The sequence below is a fragment of the Staurois parvus genome, unplaced genomic scaffold (genome assembly GCF_062004578.1).
Source record: "Staurois parvus isolate SC_StPar_1 unplaced genomic scaffold, SC_StPar_1.0 ptg000019l, whole genome shotgun sequence".
Lineage (NCBI taxonomy): Eukaryota > Metazoa > Chordata > Amphibia > Anura > Ranidae > Staurois > Staurois parvus.
This window is the reverse complement of record NW_028317815.1, coordinates 12294198-12309252: the sequence shown is the minus strand read 5'-3', so window position 1 is coordinate 12309252 and position 15055 is coordinate 12294198. Positions and strand designations below refer to the sequence as shown.

The following is a 15055-nucleotide window of genomic DNA, read 5'->3' as shown; positions in this document are numbered from 1 at the left end:
GGAAAGCATTGTACCAGCAGTCAGTAAATCTCTGATGCCATGCAGGTCTCCTGCAGACCTGTCAGAATATCTGCTTGCCGTTAGGGATGTACGGCCAAGCAGAAATTCTGACAGGAACCTTGAATGAATTACCACAATGCTCCACAAAGCCCACAGCCACTATCCGTGAATGAATGAGTGTTTTCTCTTTTCAAATCTGACAGATAGTACAGGGAGACTTACCTCCGTATTATCTGTCAGAGAAAGGGAGGCAGAGGGCACGACTGAAGCTAAGAGAACATGTTACATGTTCCCAAAGGTGAACTTATCCTTTAATGTATTCTATGCATTAAAGTAAAAAAACCTTTTGGGTGTAGCTCTCGCTCCAAGCCCCCCTCATACTTACCTGAGCCCCATCTCGATCATGCAGTGATGTGCATGAGAGCAGTGGCTAACCTGGGTCTCTCTCCAAACTGAGTGTGTGTGTGAATGGACAGTGTCAGGGGAGCGAGCCTGCTCGAGTGCCCTGTAGCAGGCTTGAAATTGTGGCACTCAGCAAGAGAAGAAGAGAATGGGGACTGTTCTGTTCAAAACCATTGTACAGAGCAGGTAAGTAAGTATTAAAAACATAAAACACAAGGCTTTAGTGTTACTTTAAATGCACTTACATTTAAAGGAATTCAACTAAATGCATGGCCACTGTTTTCAGATAACATATTATATGTAGGCAAATCAGTTACAACTTCCCTGCTTTCAGATTATATTCTGGCAAATAAAACACAACTAGGAAGATTTTGACAATGAATAATCAGGAAATAAAAAGGAAAGCTAAAGCTAGGGAATGAGGCTTCAAATATTAGGAGACAGATAGAGCAAAGCTAGAGAGAGAGCACAAAAATTAACAGAATCTGTAAATACTGCAAATTGAGAGCAAGGGCCACTGAAAATCGGGAGAGCAGTATCAAAGCATTTTACAATTCAAAGGGAATTTGTGCTGAATCTGATTCATAAGCCTCAGAAGAAGCTATTCCCTGACCTACACATTGTATACTAGTTCCAGGGCTGTTAAACTGAATAGGTTCAAATTCCCCAAGCTTATCCCTTTTGTTGCCAGGCCCTGCTCTCCACTTTTAAACTCAGGTGGCCAGACCATTTTTGCAATTTTTCCTTTACAGCTTTCAGAGTTTGTAAAAGAGCCCCCAAACCATACATTTTCTGAAAGTACATAACCAGTAGAACAAAAAGAAAGTGCTACTGACTTTTAAGGCCCTGTGATGTCTGTGCAATTGATCAATTGAATATTTTCGTTAAAAATCATTATTAGAAAAAACACAGCAAATTTTGCAAAATTCCTGATAAATTCCAACTAAATATAAAAGCTTAACCTGTATTGAGTTAATAAATAATAAATATTTAAGTTTTAAAATTGTGCCATTTTGTGAAATGGTGAAACTTGAACATAAGCAAAACAGTAAATAACCAAGTTTCTCAAGAAATCAGGTTTTCATTTTTCATACATAGCTTTCAGAGTTTGTAAATTACCCCCCAAACCATATATTTTCTGGAAACACATGACCAGTAGAATAAAAAGAAGGTATTACTGAATTTTAAGGCCCCATAATAGTTGTACAAATGTTAATCAAAACAATATTTCCGCAAAAAATACACTAAAATCATTATTAGCAGATACAAACACAGCAACTTCTACAAAATGTCTTCTAAATTCCTTCTAAGTATCAAAGCTTAACCTGTATTGATTTAAGAAATAAAAAAATATTTGCATATTTTATATTGCGCCTTTTTGTGAAGTGGTGAAAATTGAACATACGGAAAATTGTTGGTAAAAATGGGGTTAAAACAGTTGGCCAGGAGGCGTTGAATCGTTTCCTCTGCCTCTGGAGCGCAATCCGAACATGGATTGGGCTTCAGCAGCAAGGAAAATTTAGATTCATGTCTAAATCTACCCTTACTAGGTTTTTTCATTATTTTTAAAAAAAATTTTTGGTGTGTGTATGTGTGTTCGGGGGGGGTCTAAACAGACCCCTAATGTCTTCTTTTATACAGAGAGAAAGACTGAAGACAGTCCCATTCTCTGCATCCTGACCTGTACTGTAATGAATGAGAAAGGAGTCTGTATAGAGACTCCTATTCATTCACAAACTGACATATAGTAAACACAGTTTACTGTCAGTGATGAATGAACAGAATGATCACTGTGTGCATTCAGGAAAGAAAAGGGGCTGGTAAATACATGCTGGTGGAAGGGGGGGGGGAATCACTGGTGGAGGTATTGCAGGCATTTTAGACAAACGTTTAGTACAGGAGGAGAGGATATAATTTTAGGTTAGCTTGTTAGGCAGTAAACAGAGCTATCCTTTTGTTCAGCAGAGTCTGCTGAACATTTCTGCTATACATTCATGGTCACTGAACAGGAGGAATGAAGGTCTGTCCGTACAGACCTGGCTTGCTGGAAGCAGTGCTGTAGCTCCATACACTGTATGGACCTGGCAGTGAAACGGTTAAACAGGGCAAGCTTTGAGGTAGAGGAACCAAGCCCCTGATATAAGTGTATCTGCCACTCCTCCCCCAACCTACCAAGGATGTAACATTTTCATTGTAATTTTTGTTCAAAAGGAAGTTGTTTATTCGCAGGGTCTAACACACATCTTCCCATAATCTAGAAGCCAGCTCCAAAACATTAGACACCAGCAACAAGGAAACATTCCGTGGTGGAAAAAAGTGGGGTAGGCAGGTGTGAGATTTAGAAACTAAAAAATTACAGCTTTGGTATCCAGTGACTGTAGGGGTTATGCTAGCCCTATCATTAAATGCTACCATCCATACTACAATGCAAGTAAAAGCTGAAATGCAGATTTTCATTGCTGCTATGGTACTTTAAAAGTATATGTAAACCCAAAAACAAAAATGTAATACTGTAGCTTAACAGTCCTAAATTGTGGTGGTTGTTCAGGCTAAGAATGTTTTCTGTGATAACAGAAAATACCTGTTAATCCTGTCAAAAACCTGGTGTCCTTATAACTTCTTGTGCATTAAACTGAAACCTCAAACAATGTTATCAACTTTCTCAGCTATCTTCTTTGAACTTCAAAACAACACACCTCTATATAACATAGATTAGGAGGGGGAGTTTGTAGTCCAAATCAGGAAAGCAGACTAGGGTGACAACACTGCCCCTCCATAGATACATATATATATATATATATATATATATATATATATATATATATATATTTTTTTTTTTTTTTTTTTTTTTTAATTGATCAATCCTGATGTACTGACTGCAGATCTCATTTCTTAAGATGCCCTAAAATGCCAGGACAAATCAAATACCCCCCAAATGATCACTTTTTGGGAAGTAAACCGTCTGAGGTATTTAGTAAGAGGTATGGCAAGTTTTTTCAAGTTGTAATTTTTAGCCACAAGTTTTTGGAAAATGAAGAAATTAAAATTTATTTTTCTTTTCCTAATTTTTCTTTTTTACATACTGTCTCCAGAGCAGTATAGCATCATCATCATATGACTGGTGTGGCAGTGATCAGGGATACTGCCTGGTGACAGTGTAAAAGTAAAAATAAAGTGTATCATTTTCTTCAATTTTTTAAACTTTTTTTTTTTTAATTTATCTTTTCTTTTTAAACATACCATGACCAGAGCAGTGCAGTGTTACCAAAGTGTACCGCACTAATCTGGGGAAGTGATCAGGATTTTTTTCCAACATTATAATTGCTTATAACCGTAATCATTACTGTTATAAGCAATCATTGGCATCCATTCATTCACAGTCATTCATTGAATATTATTGTGATTAGCTGTGATTGACCACAGCTATCACATGGCACAGATGCACTGTGATAGGTCCTGTCTGTACTATGTCATCATTGTGAGTCACAGAGATCATCACAATGATACACAATGAAATGCTATGAATAAAGCCATTCATTGTGTACAACTGTGCTGTGATTGTCCAGAGGACACAGCAGGCGACAGATCATGCTGCAGCATGGCCCCTAGGGCACGTGACTGGGAGATGTCATATGATATCCACCAAGGATAGGAGAGTTCCCGTTCGGCTGTCATTTTACAATAGTCCATTTACACCTTCCTACATGCAATCCGATCCGACAAAAACAGACATATGGGGATCTGTTCCCCTTCCATTTAGCAGATCGGATGGTAGTTGGGTGTAAATGGACAGGCAGCCTGGTTACATCTGACCTACCAGAGACGAGAGCGAGCTGTGTCTGTGTCCGCTCTACATGAGTGGAGCAGACACAGACCAGCCATCCACCTGCTCAGCTGGATCAGTGGACAGATCCCTAACTGAGCAAGCCAATTCCTTGTGGAGTCCAGCCCATGTGGAAGGGGCTAAAATCTGTTTTTTTCTAATCTTTTCGTCACTGTAGTCAAAACAGTATTTAAGTCAACACAGTGACTAGATCTTGAAAGGAGCAGCATCTCACAGAGGAGGTCATCTTTCTGATCTTAGAAAGTTCCATCTGTTAGATTCACAGCACTGTGTAATTAAGTATAGGCTGGCTGGGTAAGAGTTTTGCCATTCCCTTCCTGCTACCAATCTGAATACCATTATACAGGAGGTAGCAGGAAGATGGTAAATGACAGACAGGTGTCATTTAAAAATGCACTGCATGCAAACTATTTTTTATTGAATGCATGACAATTAATCTGGGGTGATGTATAGCTGGTGACAATTACACATTACAAGCAACATGAAAATATTGGGTTACATCCACAAATGTTCACAAACACCTACATTTTAGCAAGCCATCTGGCTTTAGTTTCAGGTAGCATGAGAAAGTGTTCAAACTTCTGTCAGGTTTATACTGCTATGCCTCCATTAGGAAGATCAACCATCTCTATTTGGCCTGATGACATTTACCTTCAATACAGGAAGTGATGGATCATCCAAAATTCAAAGACATCCACAGAGTTGTCACAGGAACAGGAGGTGAGGTAAGATCTTTCAATAGGAACACCTGTTCTGGTGTCAACTGTCCAAGAGAAGATTTACCCAATGATTTGAGAGATTTCTTTTTACACACTCTGGTGTCTGTGAGACAGAAACTGAAGGAAAATCTCTCCAAGAGGACACAGCAATGGAATTTTCAACTGTGCAATAATCAATATCAGCTACAGTGCATTTACACTTCAGTACAATACTAAAGCCATGATCAATGGCACATTGATCGATGATGTACATTGCTCTTTGCCATGCTAAATAAGCTTAAAGATGTTTGTGACAGGAGTGACTTTTGGGTGTGGGGGGACCTCTGTATCATCTCCATAAATTCTTATGTTAAAGTGACCCTGTGCCTGTTAGGGTACAGGGTGTGTATGTGAATGTGTTGTCCTTTGTTATCAGCCACATGGCTGTCTATTGTCTTTTGCCATGTGCTGCCCCATTGTTCTGTGTCTTGGTTGGATGGGGAGGGGTGATGATGTGTTTCCTGCCCTGTGTATATAAGTTGTTGTGTATGTAAAATAAAAGAGTTGGCTTCCTGTTTTAAGAAGAGCTGGGTGCTGTCTATTTCCTGAGGGATTTCAAGGGTGCGGTCCGTGGATGGTGTTCGGACAGGGGAAGCTGCGGTATAACGGAATATACCCAAGAGTGGTCGGGTTCCGGTTCCGTTACATTGGTGGCAACAGTGGGATAATGTAACGGAACCGGAACCCGACCACTCTTGGGTATATTCCGTTATACCGCAGCTTCCCCTGTCCGAACACCATCCACGGACCGCACCCTTGAAATCCCTCAGGAAATAGACAGCACCCAGCTCTTCTTAAAACAGGAAGCCAACTCTTTTATTTTACATACACAACAACTTATATACACAGGGCGGGGAAATACATCATCACCCCTCCCCATCCAACCAAGACACAGCACATGGCAAAAGACAAGAGACAGCCATGTGGCCGAGAGCAAAGGACAACACATCAATACACAATAGACATTCACATACACACCCTGTACCCTAACAGGCACAGGGTCACTTAAACATAAGAATTTGGGGAGATGATACAGAGGTCCCCCCACACCCAAAAGTCACTCCTGTCACAATGTTTTAAAGGCATTTTTTTTAAAATTAAAATTACAAACATGTTATACACGCATGCTCTGTGTATAGCACAGAGCAGCCCCGAATCCCCCTATAAGTTCTGGCTCCTCTTCTGTATCTGCTCTGAGCTGGGCTGTGTATGTTCACTGACACACACAGCCTGGCTCGGCTCCGCCCCCCGCCCCCAGGATTTGACTGACAGCAGCAGGTTCCTACTACTCTCAGCCAAGGTTGTGAGAGTGGGGAGAGAGAAGAGAAGACTAGCAGATAGGTACAGCACTGGATTGATATAGGACTCTGATAAGTTATTTTGGGGGGGAGGGCACAGCAGAAAATGCGTTAAGGTAATATTATTATTATTATTATTATACAGGATTTATATAGCGCCAACAGTTTGCGCAGCGCTTTACAATATAAGGGAGACAGTATAATTACAATACATTTCAGTACAGAAAGAATAGGAGGGCCCTGCTCGTGGAGCTTACAATCTAAAGGACGGGGGAGGTGATACAAAAGGTGATAGCGGCGGTGGATGATCTGGCGGAGGTGATTCAAGTACAGTTCTTAGCTGGAGGTGGGGTAGGCTTCCCTGAAGAAGTGAGTTTTCAAAGATCGCCTAAAGGCAGACAGGGTGGGGGCTGACCGGACATGCTGTGGTAGGGAGTTCCAGAGGATGGGAGAGGCTCTGGAGAAGTCCTGGAGGCGAGCGTGGGAGGAGGTGATGAGGGAACTAGAGAGGAGGATATCATGGGAGGAGCGGAGTGGGCGATTTGGGCGGTATCTGTGGATGAGGTTGGTGATGTAGCTAGGGGCAGTGTTGTGGATGGCTTTGTAAGCTGTTAGTATTTTGAATTTTATACGTTGGGTTAGTGGAAGCCAGTGGAGGGATTGGCAGAGAGGGGCAGCAGTCGTTTCTAATAAAAAAAAAAATGTACTTTTAAAACCACTTTAAATTCAAAATACTATTACGCTTACCTGATTGAAGTGTCCCTGGCAGTACTGCTGAGCTTGGGGGATGTGGAAGACTTCATCCATGTATGGGTCCCTCTGTTCTCGTGTGATTTTTGAGAACAGTATGCTGGATAGAAGAAAACAGCCACTGAACAGAGCAGAAAAGTAATAGCCTTCAAGTCTGTCCATTCTTTACACAGCAGTCTAAGGCTGGAAGAGAAAAGATCATTAGAGGAAATCAAGATGTGCCACAGAGACCATAATACAGCAGACTAGCCAAAAATGTAACGTCTAAAAAGTGGTCATGAAGCTAAATATTCCTGCAGATAACTTCACAAACCTCTCGTCTGCCCATAGACCGCATTTTCAGTTCCAGATATTTAGAAAGAATAATAGTTGGGATGGGGGATGGGGCATATCTGTCAAGCTCAAGAAAAAAAAAAATAATTCACATGACCAGATTTTAATGAAATGTCATCTCACTTCAAATCATAGTGTTGGGTGATTCATCAAGGAGCTTAGACTCTTGTGTGTTTTCTCAATAAAGACAACAGATGAAAAAATAATTCAATGAAGAGTCCAGTGCTAAAATCCCCTGACTCCCTTACATTCATTATTGCTTCAAGTATTATTAAGACGTATTGCTGTTGTTTTCCTTGCAAGGTTGCATAACAGACAAAATGGAAGATGAATGAAGATGGTCTTCTTCATTATTCTATGCTTTCTCCAAATATTACCAGTTTGTGCACACAACTCCCAAAGACTGTTGGCTTCTTTAGACAACAAACCATGCCTTCTATCACTTGTGTTACACTATGCAGCCATGAATTTTATGAAGGCCTTGAAGATCGCTCAAGTAGAACATTAAACACCGTAAAGAAAAGAAACTTCTTTGTGGGTTTTAATGGAACTGATTGGGCACCTCATCTCTTTATCTCAATCATCTCTTCATTGAGTAGCCCCACTACATAAGTTGGCTCAAGGTCCAGGACTTCCCCAATTACAGACATTGTTTTCTTCACAAATGAACCCCTGCTCCTTACCAGTATGAAGCACCTGAATAAATGGGCTCAGGAGGTAGTATTTCCCCCCCTTGTGTGGAATAATCACAAGAATTGCAGAAAAACGGTTGTTTCACCTTCCTCTTTACCAAATGCAAAAACTTGAATTGTAAGAAAAGCCTAAGGGCCAGTGCACACTATAGAAATGCAGTCCAGATGCATTTTTGCATGCACATTTTTGATGTGTTCCAGTGCTTTTCTATGCATTCCAGTTCATTTTTTTCCCTCTCTTTTTCTTCAATTCAAATAGGGACATGCGCGTTTCAGTGCGTTTTACCACGTTCCAGTGCAGTACTGTACAGAAAAAAAATGCAGCATGTTCTACTTTGTTTTCTGCAACTGGAACTGCAAGAACTGATGTAAACAATGACATTGACAACCATATAACCTATTTTCTGTGCATTTTGGATGCAGAAAAAAAAGCAACTGAAAGGCATGTAGTGTGAACTGGCCCTAACACTAACTATTCTTCAAAACAATCCCTCCCCCTCCTCTTATCTTCCCTGCATATTAGTGGTGCACCGAAATGAACATTTTTGCATCGAAACTAAAAATTCAGGATGCATTTGGCTGAAAACCAAAGCCGAAATGGACAGTTTGTATATATATATATATATATATATATATATAAAATTGTATTATATTCAACTTTTTCATTAATATCATGAATTTTAATGAATATGAATTTAAAAACAAAAGGTGCAAAAAAAAAAAAAAAAAGCTCAAGAAAAATGCATCCCTTTAAATTCAATGTATGTCTTCACATTGGTCTGCTGCGCTTCCCTTGAGGTGTTAAAAATCCTGTTTGCCCCATTTTTAGCACATATTTGACGTGTTTAAAAACATAAAATGCACCAAAAATGTACCTCCCCATTGAGGTGTGGTTCACACCAATGTGTTTTTTAGGGCTTTTTGCAGAAATGCACTACAGTCCATTTAACATGGTTTCCTATGGGACAAGTTCACATCTATGCTTTTTTGAGCTGCTGTGTTTTTGGAAAGGGTCAGGGGATTTTTTTAATTGCAAAATACATTGCGTTTTTGGTTCAACAGACGTCAATAGAGATGCTGCAGAAAATGCATGTAGTGCGTTTTACATGATTTCATGCGTTTGCCATGCTTTTTTTCAGCATCTTCCATTTTTCATCTGCCCAGCAACAAGTTGGTAAAAAAAAAAAAAGAAATAATACAAAAAACAGAAAACACATAAAAACGCATGTGCAAAAACGCACCACAAAAAGGACATAATGCAAACTGCATTAATGTGAACCGGGTCAAAATGCATTGAAAACACATAAAAATTGCACACGTGTTGCGTTTTTTTATGTGTTTTGCATTTTTAATCTGCCCAGCAACACATTGGCCCAAAAAAAAAATCATTCAAAAAACGCAAAACACATAAAAAAGCATCCAATATGCACTGCAAAACGGACAAAATTCAAACTACAGGCCTAAAATGTGTTTTATGTGTTTTCAGGTTTTCAATATGCCCAGAAATAAGTTGGCCAAAAAAAAAAAAAATCAGAAACCGCAAAACGCATCAAAAACGCAATGCAAAACGGAAAAAATGCAAACTGCATTGGTGTGAACCAGGCCTGAAATGCATTGAAAAACCATAAAAATGCACACGTGTTGCGTTTTGATGCGTTTTTTCTTAGTTACACAACCTATGAAAAACAGACTCCAAATGTGGTAAAATCGTGGAAAATCGCAGCTAAAACAACAGCAAAATCGCATGTGTTCAGCGGCTATATTCGGCAAAATGCCGATAGCACTATTTTCCGCCGCTGATATAACAGTGCATCCCTACTACATATCCTGTGTGTGTGTATGTGTATGTGTGTGTATGTGTATGTGTGTGTATGTGTATATATATATATATATATATATATATATATAATCTGCATACTTTTTTTTTTTTTTTAATAGGCTCTGGTCTGGTCATGCAGCTTCAGCTTCCCTGTGTCAGGGAGTGGCTGTAGTGGCACAGAGGAGAGGACACATAGGCCATGGGAGCCTATGGGTGATGTCTCACAGCTTTCAGATCTTACAGCCATTGTCGAGCGCCCTCTTATACAGGATTACAGGATCCCAGAACCGTAGTTGCAGGATCACAAGACTGGACTGGACCGTATTAACAACTTGCCGCCCCAACACAGTTCATTTACTGCGACATGTGCAGATTCAGTCACGTATATATACGTGATTGAGCCTGCACATGTTTAGGAGCGTGCAGCATGCCCTTCCTGTGACCGCTGTGTACACCGGACACAGTGGATCACGGTTACCGGTAACGATGTATCATGTGATCGCTATCACTGGCCATAGAGATCACATGAAAATAATGTAAGCAACCTGTCATGAATGGTTTCCCATACATGAACAGCTTGCTCACTGATGTGATCTGTGATTGGCCCACAGAAATCACATGGTACCTGCCTACCTTTACCATTTGATTAGCTTAGTCAATCACAGACCAAAATCAATAGCAAGCTGTTCATGAATGGGAAACCCACTCATGACAGCTAAAGCTATTGCCTATACAGTCATCTGCACTGTATAAGCGATAACAGTGTAGTACAGTGAAAAAAAAATTTGAAAGAAGAAAAAAAAAAGTAAAACATTGAACAAAAAATTATTATTTTTTTTTACATACTGTCATCAATCAGTATACCTGATCACTGCCACACCAGTAATATAATGAAACTTTACTGCGCTGGTGACAGTATGTAAAAAAAAATTTCCTCATCTTCCAAAACATGACAAAAAAAAATTACAGCTTCAAAAAAACTTGCCATGCTCTTACTAAATGCCTCAGTCTGACTACTTTCCAAAAAGGGGTCAATTGGGTGGTAACTGTACTGTCTTGGAGTTTTAGATCCTCAGGAAATGCGAGACCATCAGCACATCAGGATTGATCAATTTTCAAATATATATTACAGTTTGTGGCAGGGTGGATTTGATTTAAATCACGATTTAAATCACTAGTCAGTAAGGCATGATTTAAGTCATAGTTTTCTACATAGACTAATTCTTGCTGGTATAACTTTAATATGCAAGTAGATGAAGAATTTTAGAATAACAACTTTTCAGATTAGTTTTTTTATCCCCAGTTTAATAGGTTAATCATTCATATTTGGACAACTTTTCTGTTGTACTTAGGAAGGAGAAAAATAATCATTACCTTAATAATACCAATTTAAATAGATTTATTCAACTGAAACAATAACATTCCAGCATATGTTATTCGCTTAAACAAACATCCATGTTTGTTAACTAATTTGGCTAAACAAAATATATATATTTTAAGAAACGTAGACTGTCAGCCCCTTCCTCCTCACACTTAGTTTCACTTTCTTCTTGTGCAGATCTATTCCACTCCAAACAATCAGAAAAATATTGTTTCTATTCTATTCACTGAACTTCTTGAAATTTAGCACTGAAGGGGTGGATTCTGTATTCATAGGTTTGTAGAAGTTAGGATTAAGGTCTTTTTCTTAACTCTGTTCATGTTATAACATTTTTGCTGTAAAGAAGAGGCATGTGATCTCCGCTGAGTCAAATTCAGTTTTGAGAACTGCAAAAGTAAACCAAGCATTTGTGATAATATCTTGTAGGCAGAGAAACTGCCCAATAATCTTACAAAAACCTCTGGAAGAGCATGACATTGTGAATGGATTAATGGAATTTATTTACTAAAAAAATTAAACATATACAGCCTTCTTCTACACAATTAAAAAACGAATCTTTATTTCATGATGGAATAACCTTTGGATGGTAATATATTTTCCTCAAAAAGCATTTTATTTAAAAAAAATCTGATTTAAATAAAAAAAATCCGATTTTTTTTATTTTTTTTTAAAAATCCTTGATTTTTATCCACCCTGGTTTGTGGACAATATAACTTTCACACAAACCAATTAATATACACTTATAAGGATTGTATATATAAGGATATAATAAAAAATAAACAACCCAGTAGTGATCAAATACCGCCAAAAGAAAGCTCTAGTTATGTGAAAAAATGATAACAATTTCATTTGGGTACTGTACTGCATGACTGCACAATCGCCAGTTAAAGTAGCGCAGTGCCAAATAGCAAAAATGCCATGGTCATGAAGGAGATAAAACCTTCCAGAGCTCAAGTGGTTAAAAAAGGTATGTATACTACCCTCCCTCCAAGGAGCAGGGCCCTCCTAACCCTCTTGTATTGAACTGTATTGTTGCTGTATTGGCTCCCATTATATTGTAAAGCGCTGAGCAAACTGTTGGCGCTATATAAATCCTGTGTAATAATAAACATCTTTTTATACAGGGTATGCAGTATAGTTAGGAGGAGGGGGAGGCAACATTTTAGGAACAGTTAGTGATAAGTGCAGTAACCAGTCAATCAACACTGTGCTGGAGTCAAAACACAAGTTGGTGATGCATTTGGCTTGTATAGCACATCATCCTATTTACCTCTCACAGGAAAGGTGCTGATAATGATAACTGACTTCAATGCAAAGTTGAGTCCCATTTACTTCAATGCAAAAATGCCCCCTATTGACTTCAGTGCAAAAATGCCTCTATTTAAGTTTTTTCATTTTAGATATATCTCATTTTATTTTCTGTCCAATTTTTGTGTGGTACTTTCAATAAAAGTTATTTTACATTACTGGATTGCATTTTTTTTAAATCCACATTCATTTAAATTCATATTAATTAAAAAGTTGAATATAATACAATTATATAAAAAAAAAAATTTGTCTTTTACAAAACTGTCCATTTCGGTTTTCGGCCAAGTGCATCCTGAATTTTCAGTTTTGGTCCAGAGCAGAGTGAGCAGAAAGATGACCTCATCAATCTCTAGCTATTCAGCCACTGTCCAATTAGCAAGCTGGGAAAAGGGCATCCTAAAGTGTATGTATAGTCAATTTTTTTTTTTTAAAGTTGGCTAGAGTAGAGAAACACAAACCCCTGTCCATTTATTTTCACTGTCTATGGGGGTTATTTACTAAAACTGGAGAGTGCAGAATCTGGTGCAGCTCTGCACAGAAACAAATTAGCTTCAATGTTTTATTTTCAAAGATTAATTGAACAAGCTGAAGCTAGAAACTGATTGGCTACCCTGCACAACTGCAGCAGATTCTGAGTGCTCCAATTTTAGTAAATCTCCCTTTATGTCTTGTCACCCTAGGTTTACACCTAAGCATTTTCCGCAGCGTTTTGCAGAAACGCACTACAGTCCATTTAACATGATTTCCTATGGGACATGTTCACATCTCCATGTTTTCACCCGGTGCGTTTTCTATAAAGGGTCGTGGACTTTTTTTTAAACTGAGAAGGTTGCGTTTTTGTTTCTATAGACTTCAATGGAAACGTTGCAGAAAAGCATGTAATGCTTTTTTAATGCGTTTTAAATCTACCCAGCAACAAGAGAAAAAACACAAAACGCATCAAAAACGCAATACGGACCGCAAAAAGCACTGCAGAAACTGATCAAACACAAACTGCATAGGTGTGAACTGAGCCTAAGGGACATTCCCTTTCACTTACTGTCCCAGAGGTGTTACAATAAGGCTGGCCATACACTGTACAATTTTCTGTTCAATTTCTGCCCAATTTCCTTTAGATTTACCTTCAACTATGTAGTGCAAGGGCTTGCCTAATTGCATCCAATTGAAAGTGTTGATAGGTTTGACCTCCTATTATATGGTTTTTGGTAAATCTAAACCAAAAATCTCAAGAAAATTGTATAATGTATGGCCAGCCTTAGTTAGAAGAAAACTTTATAAAAGTGAAGGGACCTTCCTACATTTACAGTTGTCACTGGGACAGGTGCCCCGTATAGAAGAGTTCCCCTCACCACTCGTTTTGGTGACAACTGTAAGGTCTCTTTTTGCACAAGTGGCAGCTTCAACCACCTTTGAAAATTGATCTGTACTCAATAACTTTCTGAGGGTGAAGGAGCAGCAGCTTCTAGGCATCCAGGAGGCGATCCTTCACTTTCTTAATGCGTTTTTTGTACCATAAGCACACAAAACAACAATGGGCTCGCAGTTGCGTAACAGAACCACTAACTTCAAAGCACAAGTTTGACAGGCAGTGAGGTCAGTCTAATTCGGCATGCCAAGGTAGGCCCTGAACACACAATGAGAATATTGGACAAATCATCGTTCATTTTTTTTGGGATGCTAGTCTCATATTGAAAATGAACTGGTTACTTAAGTTACAAAAATTCTCGTACGACAGGATAGAACTTTGGAAGTGATATAATGGATTGTATTCTTTCGTTTCTGAGCATGCATGGCTTCAGTCTTTTGATTTTATTCGGACGACTACTGTACTAAATAAATGAAAATCGTTTGTTCTGGTGTCATACAAGAAAAAAGTTTGCGTTTGTCTCTTTGGATATTGTTGCACGAATTGTCGTGTTCAGCCCTTGAAAGCTGTGTACCAACAATCAGATTATTGGACGATCGCTCCTTGTATGGAAAAGTTTATACGATTTTCCTATCGTGTGTATGGGGCATTAGACAGAACAAGCGTTGTAGTGGTGGCATGTGTATAATCCCCTCAGGCTGCATACTATATTTTAGGTCGAAGTTCGGGTCAGTAAAACCACAGCTCAACCACCTGTTTTTACCATGCCCTGGCCACCCATGTGAAAGGTCTAAAATACTGGATTCCCATTACATTCTTTTCCTGGGTTAACCATCGCCAGAGCAAAAATAGTGAGAACAAATCTCCCCCAATGGTGACACAGACAGCAATAAAGACCTAACAGGGGTTCTAACTCCCCCCAACTCTACCCAGAAAGCATACACTTTAACTGTAAGTGGTGTCATCCTTCTGGCTGTGTTATTTAACTGAGCTGTGTGCATCTCAGGACTGGATGGCCAGAAACAGAGAATAAGCCATGAATGTGTATTCTGTGCATTTCCCTCGAGTTCAAACTAACAACTCGTTCACACTAGCAATTGCTGG

The 15055-nt window shown here is 38.9% G+C and overlaps 1 protein-coding gene across 1 annotated transcript in view; it reads right to left on the bottom strand.

Moving 5' to 3' along the window:
- The window catches only part of ALG10 (ALG10 alpha-1,2-glucosyltransferase), a 31871-nt gene that overhangs the window by 15056 nt on the left and 1760 nt on the right, over positions 1-15055 (bottom strand). Inside the window, exon 2 of the mRNA XM_089684894.1 lies at positions 7050-7235. Within this exon, the coding sequence (XP_089541020.1) occupies positions 7050-7214 (165 nt within the window). The 5' untranslated portion in view covers positions 7215-7235. The remainder of the gene's footprint in view (positions 1-7049; positions 7236-15055) is intronic.